The 16849-nt window shown below is 41.9% G+C and overlaps 1 protein-coding gene across 1 annotated transcript in view; it reads right to left on the bottom strand.

Moving 5' to 3' along the window:
- The window catches only part of LOC310805875 (calcium/calmodulin-dependent protein kinase type IV), a 39608-nt gene that overhangs the window by 7993 nt on the left and 14766 nt on the right, over positions 1 to 16849 (bottom strand). Inside the window, exon 6 of the mRNA XM_083671729.1 lies at positions 1424 to 1514. Coding sequence (XP_083527855.1) covers positions 1424 to 1514 — 91 coding nt within the window. The remainder of the gene's footprint in view (positions 1 to 1423; positions 1515 to 16849) is intronic.

The following is a 16849-nucleotide window of genomic DNA, read 5'->3' on the forward strand; positions in this document are numbered from 1 at the left end:
CATAATGTCAAAATGATTTATTCATTTTTGACATTTTTACTAATTAATAAAAAATTAAAAGATCAAGCATTCACCCACTTTGCTATGACACACCTAAAATGAACTCAAATGCAAACATTTCTTCAACAAGTCACTCAATAAGTTGAATTGAGTCAATCTGAGTGCAAGGATAATAGTTCATGATCGTTCATGATTTTGGAATGAATGAATATCTTTACTTTTATAGGGTCTCTGATTTGCATAGGAATCAACTACACACTGTGTGAATCAGGTTGTCATTACGTCGGCCCCTTGGCAGGCAACATAGGGGAGCCTCGGACCCCACATGCGTACAGTTGTGAGGTCTGCTCGGGCTAAGAGAGACAGTGAGCTGAGAACAGTGTAGTAATGTAGTCAGCAAACTACACTATCACATTGCTTTTAACTTTGCCTTGGTTACGAGTATTATACTACATTTCTATCTTTGCCAGAATCTGCGGTCAGTGCATGATTTGGGGTTATATATACCTATAAGGTATTACAGAGGGGGGAAACAATGCAAATATGTCAACATGCTTGTGAAAATAATAAAATGTGCAAAAACTTGATACTCACAATACAGCTCATGGCCATTCTGTGCATACACATAGATTGAAAATTCTGATACTGCCATAAGCCTAGTAAAGAGGATGAACTGAAATTGAATTTATGGATTGAAAATTGGCCATTATTTTTCTAAGATCCCCAGAATTTACTTAATTTAAATGGAACTGACCTCAACACCAAACAATGACCTTAATAAGGAAGTGCCAAAAGTGCCAGCAGCCACTTATATGGCTAGAGATGTGTCAGTTGTGTATTGTATGTGTAGTTATACACTAGAGAGGTGTCAGTTGTGTATTGTATGTGTAGTTATACACTAGAGAGGTGTCCATTGTGTATGTGTAGTTATACACTAGAGAGGTGTCAGTTGTGTATCGTATGTGTAGTTATACACTAGAGAGGTGTCAGTTGTGTATCGTATGTGTAGTTAGACACAAGAGAGGTGTCAGGTGTGTACTGTATGTGTAGGTATACACTAGAGAGGTGTCAGTTGTGTATGTGTAGTTATACACTAGAGAGGTGTCAGTTGTGTATGTGTAGTTATACACTAGAGAGGTGTCCATTGTGCATGTGTAGTTATACCATGACTTTGTCTATGTATGTGTATAATTTATGTATTATATCATCTCAATACTCAATTTTTATTGGTCAAGAGGGTGTTAATCATTTTTCTATAACCCCACACATTCCAAACTAATGCACTCAACATTGAAGCAGAGCTTACATGCTATCTAGATTACTGTACATAGCTACTACTCATACCTCGGGCCATTTTTACCACATTGTTAATTATTTTCCTATAATAACACAAGTTGTTGTAGATTATCCCTTACTTATTTACCTATCTTGAGGGGAGCATCCAATGACAGATCAGCGTAGAGGAGGTTCTCAGGTTTGAGGTCACGGTGTACCACCCCGTTCTCATGTAAGTACTGTAACACAAACATAGAACAAACATAGAACACAAATGTTAATGCAAGGCCACATTAATCTAACAAATGCCACTGGTCTACCCTAAAAACACACAGAGGGTAACATTTTGACATAACAAAACAATTGGTGCTTTTGTGTCAAACTTGAATATATCCCTTCAAATGGGCAATTTGAGTTTGGAAAACAAAATAAACTACATATATATGACATGTTTTTATTTTAACATTCTTTCCCACTCTCCTCCGACTCATAAGGCAGGCAATCAGCTCAACCTTGTCTTCACCAGATTCTCCCATACCTCCAACCTAACTGTTACCCGTCTTCCAGTTTTTGACCAACATTTTGTATCCCTTCCCCTCAAATCCATCCCCTCTCAGTCAGACTCTACCCATACTGTATTCACTCGTGGCAACCTGCAAACCCTCTCCCTCACCTCTCTCTCTTCCTCTGTCTTATCGTCCCGACCTGTAATTTACTCAGGTCTTGCAGACATTTCTGCTTGGATGTCAGCCCACCACCTCAAGCTCAACCATAACAAGACTTAGCTGCTCTTCCTCCCTGGGAAAGCCTGCCCTCTCCAAGACTTCTCCATCCCAGTCGAGGACTCCACTGTGACCTCCTCCCAGATAGCCAAGAATCTTGGGGTGATCCTTGACAACCACTTGTCCTGTGCGGCAAACAGCGCACTCCTGTAGAACTCTACTGTTAATATATACAAATAATGATGACTGATGTATAGATGATTCACTTACTTAAGACAAATGTACTTGTTGTAAGTCGCTTTGGATAAAAGTGTCTGCTAAATGTCAAAAATGTAAAGGTAATGTAAAATAAACAGAAGTATTCTGTTTTCTGCCCCCCCCCCCCATTTCATTTTTTTGTGGCATCATCCACAACGAGGCGAGGGTAAGAAATATATCCAGTTTTGTTTTTATCTTCATGTTTTATCTTCATCTATCTCTGAATTGTTCTTATCCAGGTCAATCAGCAGACTCATTAACAGACCCTAAACAATGTAGTCCTGGCTTTGCATCAGAAGGAGCAAAAATGGCCACACAACCCCCACATCCTAAAGAAGGTGTGAGAGAAGAACTTTCAGAGAAGGCACTCATACACACACAGAACACAGACAAAATGCACATCTGTGCACATGATTGACTGATCATTTCTTAACACATTAGAAATGCCAATGTATTACCTGTGAATGTATTTTGAGTGTAGTCATTTCAATTTACTTATCTTTATCCTGAATGTGTTATTACAAGTCTTGCAATAATGCTTTAGATTGTAATCACTTATTGTTTTATATAATTCCCTCCTAAAATACAAAATAAAGACTTTGGTATAATTTCATAAGTGCATATGCCCATGAGAACATTTTAGGCTTGATATCTTTATTTCTGGACTATCTGCATTTCACTGCCGCCAATCCTGAAGGAGAGGTGATACTTCCACTCACCCAACCACGATTGCGGCTGGGACCAGCGCGCATTTCAAACACGGCCATGCTCCTGCTGGCAGGAGAAAGGCATAAAGAGCTTTGGCTCAACTTTAACACCAGTCTTAAAGACACTTGACACTTTAACCATGGTTTGAACTTAAGGTTGGAGTATGGTGGAAGAAGTTTGAAGGAGCCGTTGTTGAAGAGGGTGTGTTGGACTCAAGCCTTGAAAATCTGATAAATTCCGTAAATATTGACAACAATTGCTTTCTTCCTCCTTGAACTATTATTCTTCTCCAAACTATTAGAATTATTATTTAATTCATCTTTATTCATCTTTGCAAATGCATTGTGTTTTATTTCCTGAGACAAAAATACCTCAAAACAAACAACAATTCAAGATGTCCTGGCAGAGCATCACCAGAGAAGATACCCAGTGTCTGGTGGGGTCAATAGGTTTTCAGGCTTCAGGCAGTTATTGCATGCAAAGGACTGTCGACACAAATACTAAACATGAGTGCTTAATTTGGCCATTATATGTATCTGTCCCATTACTGTGGTGCTCTGAAATAGGGGGGACTATGTATACAAAGTGTTGTCATTTCTGAATGGTGAAACCAACATACCAAAATAAAAGCTTACAATCTATACTTTAACCTCATAGTAATTGTATAAAATCCAAACTTTTGGAGTATAGAGCCAAAAGAAGAAAAACATGCTTCACTGTGCCATTACTTATGCAAAGTACCGTATAACATGTACAAACAGTTGGTAAGGTCTGGCCACCAAAACAAGGAAGAAAGATGTAAATCACATAGCACTAGCAACTTACTTCAACTTACTACTTGTTGGTAACTCATTAATAAATGGTCAGAGGTTTTCTCCATAATGACAGAGGAGATACTTAATTATGAATGTGGTCTACTTACTCAACCAGACGGCGCCTCATACGGCTGCCACGGTGTGTTGGTGCGCACTTCTTTGTTTGTTTCTAGTCTTTAATTCCGTTAATTGTGATTCCACTAAGTTTACATTCACAAGGGACGAGATGCTTAACATCAGGGACTCAACACCATTTGATTTATGTCCCAACTTTCTCACCTCATCCGTGGATTTACTGGACATTCTGGTCAAAGGTGCTCTGGCCCTTGGCCAAGCAGTGTGACGAAGGCGCCGGTGCCGTGGCAAACGCGCAGGGTTTTTAGTGCGCTTCAGGGAGAGAGGATCACGCTTGCCTCTACCGGGGATACTCCTCTCAAATGTCCGCGCACTGTGCAACAAAATGGACGAATTGCGTCTTCTTATCAGGACAAATAGAGACTTTTCCCTCTCTTCTGTTTTGTGTTTCACAGAATCGTGGCTGATGGAATCGACACCGGACTCTGATGTGCATGTGCCCGGCTTTCGGCTGTTACGGGCAGATCGCGACCCGATTTCTACTCGCAAGGCAAAAGGAGGTGGGATCTGTTTCTATATAAATCAATGCTGGTGCAACGACCTGAAAGTGATTTTGCAAACTTCTCCTGACCTAGAATCATTTTTCATCACCTGCAGACCGTTTTACTCTCCACGTGAATTCACTTCTTTTATATTGGCTGGAGTTTACATCCCCCCGCAAGCTGATGTGAAAGTGGCTCAACGTCAACTCGCCGACCAAATATTAGGAGTGAAGAGAAGGAGAGCAAACACGTATTCCCCAGTTATTGTCCTTGGGGACTCACAAACTCCCTAAATATAAACAGTTAATCAAATGCCCGACCAGGGAGGAGAAGATTCTGGATCACTGTTACAGCACCATCAGCAGAGCTTATCACGCAGTTCCCCGCACGGCTCTGGGACTATCTGACCACGCTCTTATTCATCTGATCCCGGCATACAGGCAGAAACTAAAACTTTCTAAACCTGCTGTGCGGACATCAAAGAATTGGAGTAGCAGAGAAGCAGTGGAGCATCTGCGTGACTGCCTTGACACCACAGACTGGGACATTTTTAGGACTGCTTCTAACAGCCTGGACGAATACACACAGTCTGTGACGTCATACATCAGCTTCTGTGAGGACAGTATTCCAACACGCACCAGGGTGAGTTACAACAATGACAAGCCCTGGTTCACAGCAAGAGTCAAACAGCTTCGTTTGGAGAAGGAGAGGACTCTCAGGAGTGGAGACAAGGAAAGGTTCAGACTAACTAAGTACAAGTTTGGCAAGGAGATTAAGGAGGCCAGACGACAGTACTCAAAGAAGCTAGAACAACAGTTTGCAGCCAACGACTCCTCGTCAGTCTGGAAAGGCCTTCGAGTGATCACAGACTGCAAAACCAAATCCCCCCACTCTATGGAAGACCTCAATGCAAATGACCTGAACGACTTCTACTGTAGATTCGACAGACAATGGAGCAGCCCTGACTCTGACCCACAAAACCAACCCTCCCCCACAGCTATCCCACCTCTCCTTCCCAGCCTGGACAGACACACTAACCTCTACAGCCCCCTCCCCCCCGTCACACCTTTCTCCATCCGGGAGAGAGACGTTAACAAACTGTTAAAGAAACAGAACCCCTGCAAGGCAGCTGGACCAGATGCTGTCTCCCCCTCTACACTGAAGCACTGTGCAGACCAGCTGTCTCCAGTGTTTACAGACATCTTTAGCACCTCACTGGCTGAATGCATGGTACCTGCCTGCTTCAAAACATCCACCATCATCCCAGTTCCCAAAAAGCAGAGGATCACAGGCCTTAATGACTACAGACCAGTCGCCCTGACCTCTGTGGTAATGAAGACCTTTGAGCGCCTCGTGCTCACCCACCTCAAGGCCATCACCAACCCCCTCCTTGACCCACTGCAGTTTGCCTATAGAGCCAACAGGTCTGTAGACGACGCAGTCAACATGGGACTTCACTTCATCCTACAGCACCTAGACTCCCCCGGCACCTATGCCAGGATCCTGTTTGTGGACTTCAGCTCTGCATTTAACACTATCGCCTCAGCTCTCCTCCAGGACAAGCTATCACAGCTGAGCGTGCCTGAGCCCCCCTGCAGGTGGATCACTGACTTTCTGACAGACAGGAAGCAGCAGGTACGGCTGGGCAAGCTTGTCTCGGAGCCCCAGACCATCAGCACCGGAGCCCCACAAGGCTGTGTGCTCTCTCCTCTACTCTTCTCCCTCTACACCAACAGCTGCACCTCTAGCCACCCTTCTGTCAAACTCCTAAAGTTCGCAGATGACACTACCCTCATTGGATTAATCGGTGATGAGGCTGCCTACAGGGAGGAAGTTGACAGCCTGGCTTCCTGGTGCAGCCAGAACTACTTGGAGCTGAACGCCCTAAAAACTGTAGAGATGGTAGTAGACTTCAGGAGAAGCCCAGCCCCAACCGCCCCCCTCATCATGTGTGACTCCCCAGTTAACATTGTGGAGTCATTCAGATTCCTGGGGACAATAATTTCAAAGGACCTCAGGTGGGTGGAGAACCTCACCTCCACCATCAAGAAGGCCCAGCAGAGGATGTTCTTCCTACGGCAGCTGAAGAAATTCAACATGCCGCCGAAAGTGATGGTTGAGTTCTACACAGCCATCATTGAGTCCATCCTCAGCTCATCAATCACTGTCTGGTTTGCTGCCTCTACTACGAAGGACAAAGGCAGATTGCAGCGGATCATTCGGTCAGCCGAGAAGGTCATCGGCTGCAACCTGCCACCTCTCCTGGACCTGTTCCACTACAGGACCAGTAAGAGAGCAAGAAAGATCATCGCTGATCCTTCCCATCCTGGTCATCACCTCTTCCAGAGACTTCCATCCGGCAAAAGGTTCCGGTCAATCAAGACTAAAACATCGCGCCACATGAACAGTTTCTTCCCCATGGCAGTGGGGCTCACAACCAAGCCCTGCCTCTCTCTGACCCCCCCCCACCCTGTCACACAAACAACGCACTGACAGTGTAATTTATAATATTTAATTTATAGTGTACATGCCCCACAGCCATTTCACAGCCTCTTGTGCCTACAAGATGTATTGTTCTGCTGCTCTTTTTTGTAAATTTGTTATTTTTGTTCATACTTTGCTATTTTGTAAATTTTGTCAATATTTGCTATTTGTTTTTTTATGTCCACGCACCAACCTCACCAAGTCAATTTCCTGTATGTGCAAATATACTTGGCCAAATAAAAGAATTCTGATTCTGATTCAGATTCTGCCTATTGACTAACCCAAACTAGGCTTTTGCCCCCACGAATGACCAGGCACTTTCTGAGCTACAGTCTGCATTTACTGTCCTACAGAAAGCATTTGTTGAACTATAATAGGTATTTAACGCTGGAAAAACCAAGTACAGTGGGGGAAATAATTATTTGATCCCCTGCTGATTTTGTTAGTTTGCCCGATTACAAAGAAATGAGCGGTCTATAATTTTTATGGTACTTTTATTTTAACAAATAGACACAGAATATAAACAAAAAAAGTCCAGAAAAACATATTATATAAAGTTATAAATTAATTTGCATTTGATCGAAGGAAATAAGTATTTGATCCCCAAGCAAAACATGACTTAGTACTTGGTGGAGAAACCCTTGTTGGCAAGCACAGAAGTCAGACGTTTCTTGTATTTGGTCACCAGGTTTGCACACATCTCAGGAGGGATTTTGGTCCACTCCTCTTTACAGATCCTCTCCAAATCCTGAAGGTTTCAAGGCTTTTGCTTGGCAACTCGAAGCTTCAGCTCCCTCCACAAATGTTCTATAGGATTAAGGTCTAGAGACTAGCTAGGCCACTCCATGACCTTAGTGTCCTTCTTCTTGAGCCACTCCTTTGTTGCCTTGGCCGTATGTTTTGGGTCATTGTCATGCTGGAAGACCCATCCACGACCCATCCTCAGTGCTCTGGCTGAGGGAAGGAGGTTCTCGTCCAAGATCTTACGGTACATGGCCCCGTCCATTGGCCCCTCAATGCAGTGAAGTTGTCCTGTACCCTTAGCAGAGAAACAACCCCAAAGCATAATGTTTCCACCTCCGTGTTTGACGGTGGGGATGGTGTTCTTGGGATTGTAGCATTCAGCATTTCTCTCCCTCCAAACACGAAGAGTCGAATTTATGCCAAAGAGTTCAATTTTGGTCTCATCTGACCACATCACCTCCTCCCAAGCCTTCTCTGAATCATTTAGGTGTTCATTGGCAAACGTCAGATGGGCCTGTACATGTGCCTTGTTGAGCAGGGGGACCTTGCGGGCACTGCAGGTTTTCAATCCGTTACGGTGTAGTGTGTTACCAATGGTTTTCTTGGTGACTGTGGTCCCAGCTGCCTTGAGATCATTACCAAGCTCCTCCCGTGTAGTTCTGGGCTGATCCCTCACCCTTCTCATGATCATCCTTACCCCACGAGGCAAGATCTTGCATGGAGCTCCAGGCAGAGGGCGATTGATGGTTATTTTGTATTTCTTCCATTTTCTAATAATTGCACCAACAGTTGTCTCCTTCTCACCAAGCTTCTTGCTGATGGTCTTGTAGCCCATTCCAGCCTTGTGCAGGTCTACAACTCTTACCCTGATGTCCTTTGAATGTTCTTTGGTCTTGCCCATGGTGGTGGAGAGGTTGGAATGGAAGAGATTGATTCTATTGACAGGTGTCTTTTATACCCATAACAAGCAGAGATTAGGAGTACTTTCTTAAAGTGACAGGAGTAATCTGTGTGCCTCATGGGCATATAACCAGTCTGTATGAGCCAGAATTCTTGCTGGTTTGTAGGGGATCAATTACATATTTCCTTCGATCAAATGCAAATGAATTTATAACTTTATATAATGTGTTTTTTCTGGACTTCTTTGTTGATATTCTGTCTCTATTTGTTAAAATAAAAGTACCATAAAAATTATAGACCGCTCATGTCTTTGTAATCGGGCAAACTAACAAAATCAGCAGGGGATCAAATAATTATTTCCTCCACTGTATATGTTATTTTCCAAATCACGAAAAAATGTATCATCTGATGATTTATGCATATGTACATTGGGTGGTGGCCACATTGAACGTATCCACGCTTATAAATACCTGGGCATTTAGTTAGACAAAGAGTTGACGGTTAGAAAAAATACAGAGGAGCTTGTTAAAAAGCTAAGATTTAAGGTGGACTTCTTGCCTTTCCCTGAACAGCAGAAAGTGGATTGTACAATCAACCTTAATGCCAGTGCTAGATTATGGTGATATAATCTACCAAAATGCAGCAGCCACCACTCTTAAACTTGGAAGCCATTTATCATAGCGCCCTTCGCTTTATCACAGTTTTATACAAAACTTACAAAACCCGCTCTCAGGGTTGGTTAACTCCTGAGGTTGGGTAAATCCACTTTTAGTTTTGGTGCACCTCACTGCTGGAACAATCTACAGATTTATTTTGTATATTATAGCATGATTTTGTATGATATATAATTGTATAATATATGTATGCAGGGCTTCCTTGTAAAAGCGACCTTGGTCTCAATGGGACTCCCTGCTAAAATAAAGGTTAAATAAAAAAAACACTGTGCATTGCAAAATAATCTTGACCAGAATCAAATGTGCAGAGATAGCCTTTTTGTGACGTCACTAACTGCAAAAAGCCTATTACGTTATCATTCAAATATTAGAGTCATATTATGGTGCAAACGAGAGAACGACAGCCATCCACACATGTAAAACCCTGCTCAATCAAACTGCTATCTATCATGATTGGCAACATGATTTGATATTGGGGTGATATTAAATAAAATTGTACCAACCAGCGATAACTACACATTTTTTCATAGACTTGTCGTCTATCAAACAGCAGAGAGATGTGAAGAAGTGGTAAAACACCAAAGGATTCTTAAAAAAGAGAGAGAAGGTCTGGACGGAATTAGAATAAAGAACATACATTTATTTATTTAGTAAACTTAGCAAGGTTATGGGCATGGTAAAGCGGTCTCAACTAATACAAGTTAACATTATGTTGTATCTGACTCCAAAACATATTTTATGATTAATAATGATTGATAATGATTTGCTCATCCCTGTGTGACAGACACTCGATCATATCAGATCCTAAAGTCCATTAAGAATACCCAATATGCATCTACTAAAAATCATGAGGAGTTTACGCATAGTGCAATACTTGATGCCGATGACTCGAGTGTACGTGTTGTTAACTATGCCTGTGAACATGAAACATCAATGGTGAGCTATGTGATAACCTGGTCATGATGATGTTGTGCTGTTTTAACAGAACCTTTATTTAACGCACAACATCACATTAATGCATTTTGGAAGAATGTGGATAGAGTATCAACAAATTAACCAATGTAATAGTTTCAAAGAAACATACAAAATAAACAAACTGTAGTAAACTAATGGAAGTTTAACCATACGTCTCACGCTATGTGTGTCAAGGACAACATAGAAGACTGGTACACATAGGCCTAACCTAAAGAAAATATTGCTGTTCTTGTCCTTCAGAGACATTGATGGGAGAGGTCTGTTGGCCTATACTATATACATTACAATAGCAAAGGAATTGACAACAGGCGAGGCGCGATATCCTCAGGACGTCCAGCAGGCATGCTCATTCAACTGTAAATAGGTGTTTTCCAGGCTGAGAAAGGAGGGCATGTAACTGTAACTAGCTATCTACTGTACCTACCAACATGACATGGAAAAATTATGCTAGCTGGCCAAGTGGTTTGATATATCTCAATTATCGAAGCAGAGATTTGGCTAAAATTGTTGCAAACATATGGTGACTATACCTCGACAGATCCACTGCATAAACTTCCAACAGATTTATCCTCATGTGTCATTGATTAGATATGGTTGAATTTATGTGTAGAGAGGCCAATAGTCTTTGTGGATGTGGGAAATCTATGCTGACTGCCCTTGACCACATTACATGAGATAATAGTTGTTTCATTTGATATAAACCACAAAATAACCACATTGTTTTCAATGTGTTTCTATAACTATCTATATCTACACATTTTTCAATGTGTTTCTATATCTATCTATCCATCTATCAAAAAAAAATAATCACACAGGCTATTGTGACGCTTAATGATAACAACCATGTCAGCCATCTTTGGTGTACTAGTCAAATTGCCATGGTCTGAGGGACTATGTCCATTCTGCTCATTCTATTTCTATGGCTACAACCAACAGACAATGTCAGTTTTTCTAAAATGCCCATGGGGTAATATAACTATAAACAAATCAATTCAACCTCTAAGTACGGAAGGGTTTTGCATCATGTGTGCTTTAGTCTAAACTGGATGACACACTGTACAGGTGTTGACATCTTGAAGAACAGAGAAAGTAAAATGGAGGGCGTGAAGTAGCTAAAAGAGAGTGAATCACTACATGCGGGGCCTGAGGGATTCCACTCAATCACGGCATCGCTTGGCAGGATTAATTCCAACTGTAAATGAGCAGCCCCAGATTCAAAATAGACTTGACAACAGATGGGCCTATTTCTGCAGCTCACAGGCTCTCACTTCCACTGTTCCTCTTCCAGTCACTCGAGAGTTGCTTGAGCTAACTAGTAAGGCTGGGGGTTTCAATTTCACTTACAGTATTTGGCCATTCTGGGTAATCCAATCATCATGGAGCCACAGGGCAGAGTAGTGAGATCTACACACACTGAACTGATCACACAACTCCAATCTAACTTGCACCAGTCCACTAATATCCTTGTTAATTGATCACAAAACACTCAAATAGAGCTAATAGCTTGCTGCCTCAATGTTACATTCAGGATTTCTGTAAAACATACAGTAGGCCAGTGTTTAAAAGATTCATACTGTCATCGCACTGGTGGTCTACCTCAATACTGCTGCTGCGACAGACACGAGTTGTGAAGTATGAAGTGCTGCCAAAAGCTACCACAAGGTGGTGACAAGAGCTGTGAAGGATGTTTTAAAACAGAATGGTTTGCCTTATCAGATAGATTGGCAAAATCAAGTTTATTATAGCATTATTATTAAATATCTTAACGAGGACCAAGCAATGGGACCAACTCCTGTTTTTCAAATATACCATCTACTCTCATACCGCCATCACGCATTCTCTCACAGTGCGGAGAAGCAGGGAAAATGTTTTTAGCGCAATCTGGCATGAATAAGTGCTAGTCGACTTTGATAATGCAACCTATTGATTACAGAATAAAGTTAGGAATTTTCATGCAAGACAGGAGTCAGGATTTTGGGTTTCAGTGGGAATGAGACTTGATAGAAAAGTAGCTGTCACGCCCTCCACTTCCATCTAGTCTGCAGTACCCCTCCTCTCCTGCTCTTGCTCTGTCGCTCTCTCCCTGATGGTCAGAAGTGGATTCAGGTGTGCGGGAGTCAGGTTACCAGTTGTCTGTCATCTTCCCATCATCAAGACCCAGTCCAGACTTTGCCACACTGCCAGATCGTAGCTTCAGTTTACTTACCCCAGCCTGACTCCTGCCGCAACATGATTTAATATTTCGGAATATCAAATAAAAGTGTACCAGCTAGTGATCACAAAATCCACTATTGACTCGTCGTCTGTCAAACAGCAGAGAGATATACCACCGCTAGCTGCCTAAACCAGCTAATAGTAAGGGTTTGCAGTAAACATAATGTAAAGTTTATCAGTATCTGTAACTAGCGTTCTATCATAGCCTACCTACCAACATGACATGGAAAGAAACATGCGAGCTCGAATGGATGACTCTCTCAACTAGCAGAGATTGACTTGTTGTAAACGTATGGCGACTGTATACATTTCCTGACAAATCCACTGCATAAACGTCCAGCTGATTTAGCTTCATTTGTCATTGACTAGATATGGAAATATCATTGTAGATAGTTGGTGGTCAGCTTTCCAATAAAGTGTTCATGGATTTACTGTGTAGGGTATAGCCCCTGTGGAACTAGCCAGCAACTTTTGATAGGCTACAGAAGCCACTATATGCCAAAAGCATTTTGTTAGTCTCCCATTAGCTATAGCCTCCCGTGCTATGCATCAGTCTTGACTGCTATTAGTTCTAATTGAAAAATATTCACCGCCTGCTTGGCCGCTATCAAAAACATTTTGAACCTCTCTCTCCTTAGATGCACCAGGGCCCTGTGTTTGAGCTCATACATCAGAGAATCTTCCTCCATTAGGCACTGCTTTGCTGGTGCACTGACCGGGGGAGCCCAAAGTATGCCTGCTATGACTTATAGCCTTGTTGAGCTGTGTGTTAATTAAGTTTGTGTGCTAAGGCTCTTTGGACAGATGTTGTTTTTAACTAGATGACCAAAAAAAAACATGCATCAGGCCTCTGTGATACAGTACAGAAAAATGGTTTTCACCTTGATCTTGATGATTTCTTTTGCAGATCTGCAGTATGAATCACACGCAAAGCTTTCAGGATACACATTAAAAGACTTAAGGAAAATGTCATGGTTTCCGTGTAGACCAGGCGTTGGCAACCCAAGATTGTCATGCTAGGTGGTTCTGTGTGGCACATGACTAACCTTGCAGCTGTGCCGTTCGTTTGCCGTTATGAAAACCCTATGCAGGTCTGTAATGTCCCGCAGCCTTGTCCGCAGACAACAGCAAAGTCACTGAATTCAAATTTTTTGATTCTTAAAACTGCTTATATTGCTGTCTTCTAGCGGGCATTATGCTGCTCCTCAGTTGACTGGTCTGAGTGTGTTATAATTAAGGCTATATTGCGAATTATGGTCTTGTACAAATGCTGTTGGCATGCGGAGAGAAGTGTTTAAAAAAGAAGCAACTGGCACTCTACGGACCCCTGGTGTAGACTTTTCTGCCTTTCAACCAAATTATGAATCAGAGACTTTTGGTCTCACCTTGTCTCTGCACTATATCCCTATGGAGTGTGTATGGCCTACTGAGCAGTCAGAGATGTCAGCTTGGAGGTCTTGGTGAGCTATGGGATGGGGCAATGAGTGATAAGAATCAGAGCGATAATGTGAGTGAACTAACTTGCTCATCCACCCACACACACACACACAAAATTCAACTCCTTCTCTCAACCACCCCCGCCCCCAGCACATAAATACATGCACAAACACTCAGTCTAGATTAAAATCTTAAGAGCAAACGTGGAATAAATGTATCCCACACAGCCAGTTTTAAGCATGCTTTAGAAACCAAAGCGTGCATATTGCCCTGCACCCCAGCGTTCATTGTCACAGGCACGCACTTGCCAGAATTGTTACGTAACAGCCAGCCCACATCCCTGCTGCTGCCTCACTTCGTCAGAAGATTAAAACCGGGAGGGAAACATTTTTGCTGGCTCTCTGAGAGGATTATTTCACACTTGCAGCTCACCAAACGCACATACGCAGATACGCACACTACACACGCACACTCTCACATCCGCCTTTCCTCTAACTCAGACTGACAACATTTGACCCATATTTCTAACTCTGAGAGAAACATACAGTGCAGAGTATGTGTGTCTGTGTGTGTGTGTGTGTGTGTGTGTGTGTGTGTGTGCCTGTATGCCTGTATGCCTGTAACCTGGGATTACAATACATTTGTATGTCCAAGTAAAGGCTCACACTAATCTTCAGGTTGACATTCATGGTGTGACATACATTGGTGTGGCATAAACCCCCCAAAATTTAGTTTAGTCGCATTTTCCATTGCCTAAGAAATGTCATTAGCTTAATGTGTTATTACATTAATACATCATTAAATTAAATCATCCATAAAAGCTCCATGTAATCAGACACATTCGGTAGCAGTGGATGCAGCGGATACATGCATACTGATACTAGGTACGTATTACCAATGACTGAGTAACCAGGGTCTTAGTTGTGAGGTTAAGACACGATACAAGACTAGAAGAAAATGGAAACAGGTAATATAGCTTTTTCCTGCTCTGATACCACTTTATATCATAGTAACTACCTGCTCTGTTTATGGGTAACAAACTATGATATTAGGTTTGAGGTGCTGGATACAATGCTTGAACAGAGTAGTAGCAAGTAATATCGTATTGCAAATGTTGATTAATTTCAACCAATTCATGTGATGTGGTTTTCGGCAGAACTTTCTGATCTTTTGTTGAGAAACCAAGCCTGGGCCAAGGCCAGAAAAACTGACTCACTAGCTTGATTGGCAGATTTTCAGACAACTACGAAATAGCTGCACTTTCTCAATTAAGAAAGCTAAATCAAGCTACTTTCTAAGTGCTATCTCAGATACTGCTGGTAACCCTACACAATTTTGGAAAACAATTAATGCTCTTTAGCATGGAAATTCCTCTTCCCCTGTTCCTAAGCAAGTTTTGTCTAACTCAGGCCTCATCACTGAAAAAAAATAGATAAGTGATGCTTTTAATCAGCATTTTATCTCTGCAGGCTTTTTGTTTGAGAGATGTTGGTTTGGTGGTTGGCTGATCCAGTTGGCTCAATCAGAGATTGATGTTAAAAAATCCACTGGGGCTGATCTGCTTGACCCAGACCTATTATAGCTCTCTGTCCCCATGATTGCGGAATCACTGACAGATATTTTTTATCTTATTATTATCTCAGATGTTATCCCCAAGGTCTGGAAGGCAGCCCATGTGCTCCCTTTCCATAAAGGTGGTGACCCCTCCGACCTAGATAACTATCGTCCAATATCCAAACTATCTTGCCTTTCCAAGGGAAGGGAAGTAGTTAGACAGATTGTCATGCTTTTGTTTGTTAATGGGAAATGGTTACCTGCAACCACCAGTTTGGGGACTAGTCTAGTAATGGTAAAGGCACCCAGGCTGAAAAGCTCCCCTACAGCAAGGGCTGATTTGTAGGAGGTATGCTGTCTCAGCTGGTCCTGGAGAGCAATAATACACTCACTTTCACCTCGTCCGTGAGGTGGAAGATGTCTGCCTCTTCGATGACGGTTACATCCTTCACACACAAAAGGTTCCTTTGACTCTAAACAGGAGTCTCCTTTCATTGATACTAAAAACGGACGGTATATGCAGCAAACCAGAGCCTGATCACAGACTTGAAACCAGCCAGCACTAGGACCCAGAGTCTGAAAATAAGTTTAGAGACGGCAGCCAAAAAGTTCTATAGTGTCTCATAATATGTATTACAACCATTAGAAAGCTTTTAGAAAGCTTCAGTGTTACATATTGCACCTTAAAGCCAGGCAGACGCTACACAATTTCAGCCATAAATTTGCCACAAGCCGAGTTCTCACTAATTTACATATCAACTGTAAACGTGGGTCATCTGTGGTGAACTTGACGTTTTGACTTGCATGTGAGTTGGTCAACAACATGAAGAGAACACATAATCACATCCGATTTGAATTCTGACATGCCTTAAATTCTGAATTTCTTGGTCCCAGCTCCTCTCTACTTCAGTTTGAGAGGTGCTCCGAGGCTATATATGAGCCATAACCAATGAGAATCCAGGATGTTGTAAACAATGGCAATTCCCAAATTGCATTTGGGACCAAACTATAGAATACTAAATAAAGAACAGGTACATAATACATTCAAATTCTCGGTTTGAAACAATGAAATTTACGAAAAAGTTGTGGAGCTTGTAGAGCTATGGAAGGGCCGAAGCCTACATTTTCTTGCGAAAATAGTCATGATCATTGCAATTCCAATTATTTTGTAAGAATAGACTGTCCGTGCATGGATATCGTGTCCAAATTCTCCTTATGTTTTTTATGCTTTTACTCAGTGCATAAGAAGACTATAGCTACAGTTGAAATGTTTTACTATTTTTTGGCCAGTGCCATTTCTGACATTGTCCTGGCAATGAAAACAAGATTCAAGATGGTTTTATTGTCATATGCACAACAATTACAGAGCAGTCGCTGGCAATGAAATTCTTAAGTCTTGGGCTCCTCCAACAGTGCAATAAGAAGTGTAAATAATAAAAATAAAAATAAACAACAACAATAACAATAGTTAC

Source organism: Argentina silus (assembly GCF_951799395.1).
Source record: "Argentina silus genome assembly, chromosome: 6".
In the NCBI taxonomy this organism is placed as follows: Eukaryota; Metazoa; Chordata; class Actinopteri; order Argentiniformes; family Argentinidae; genus Argentina; species Argentina silus.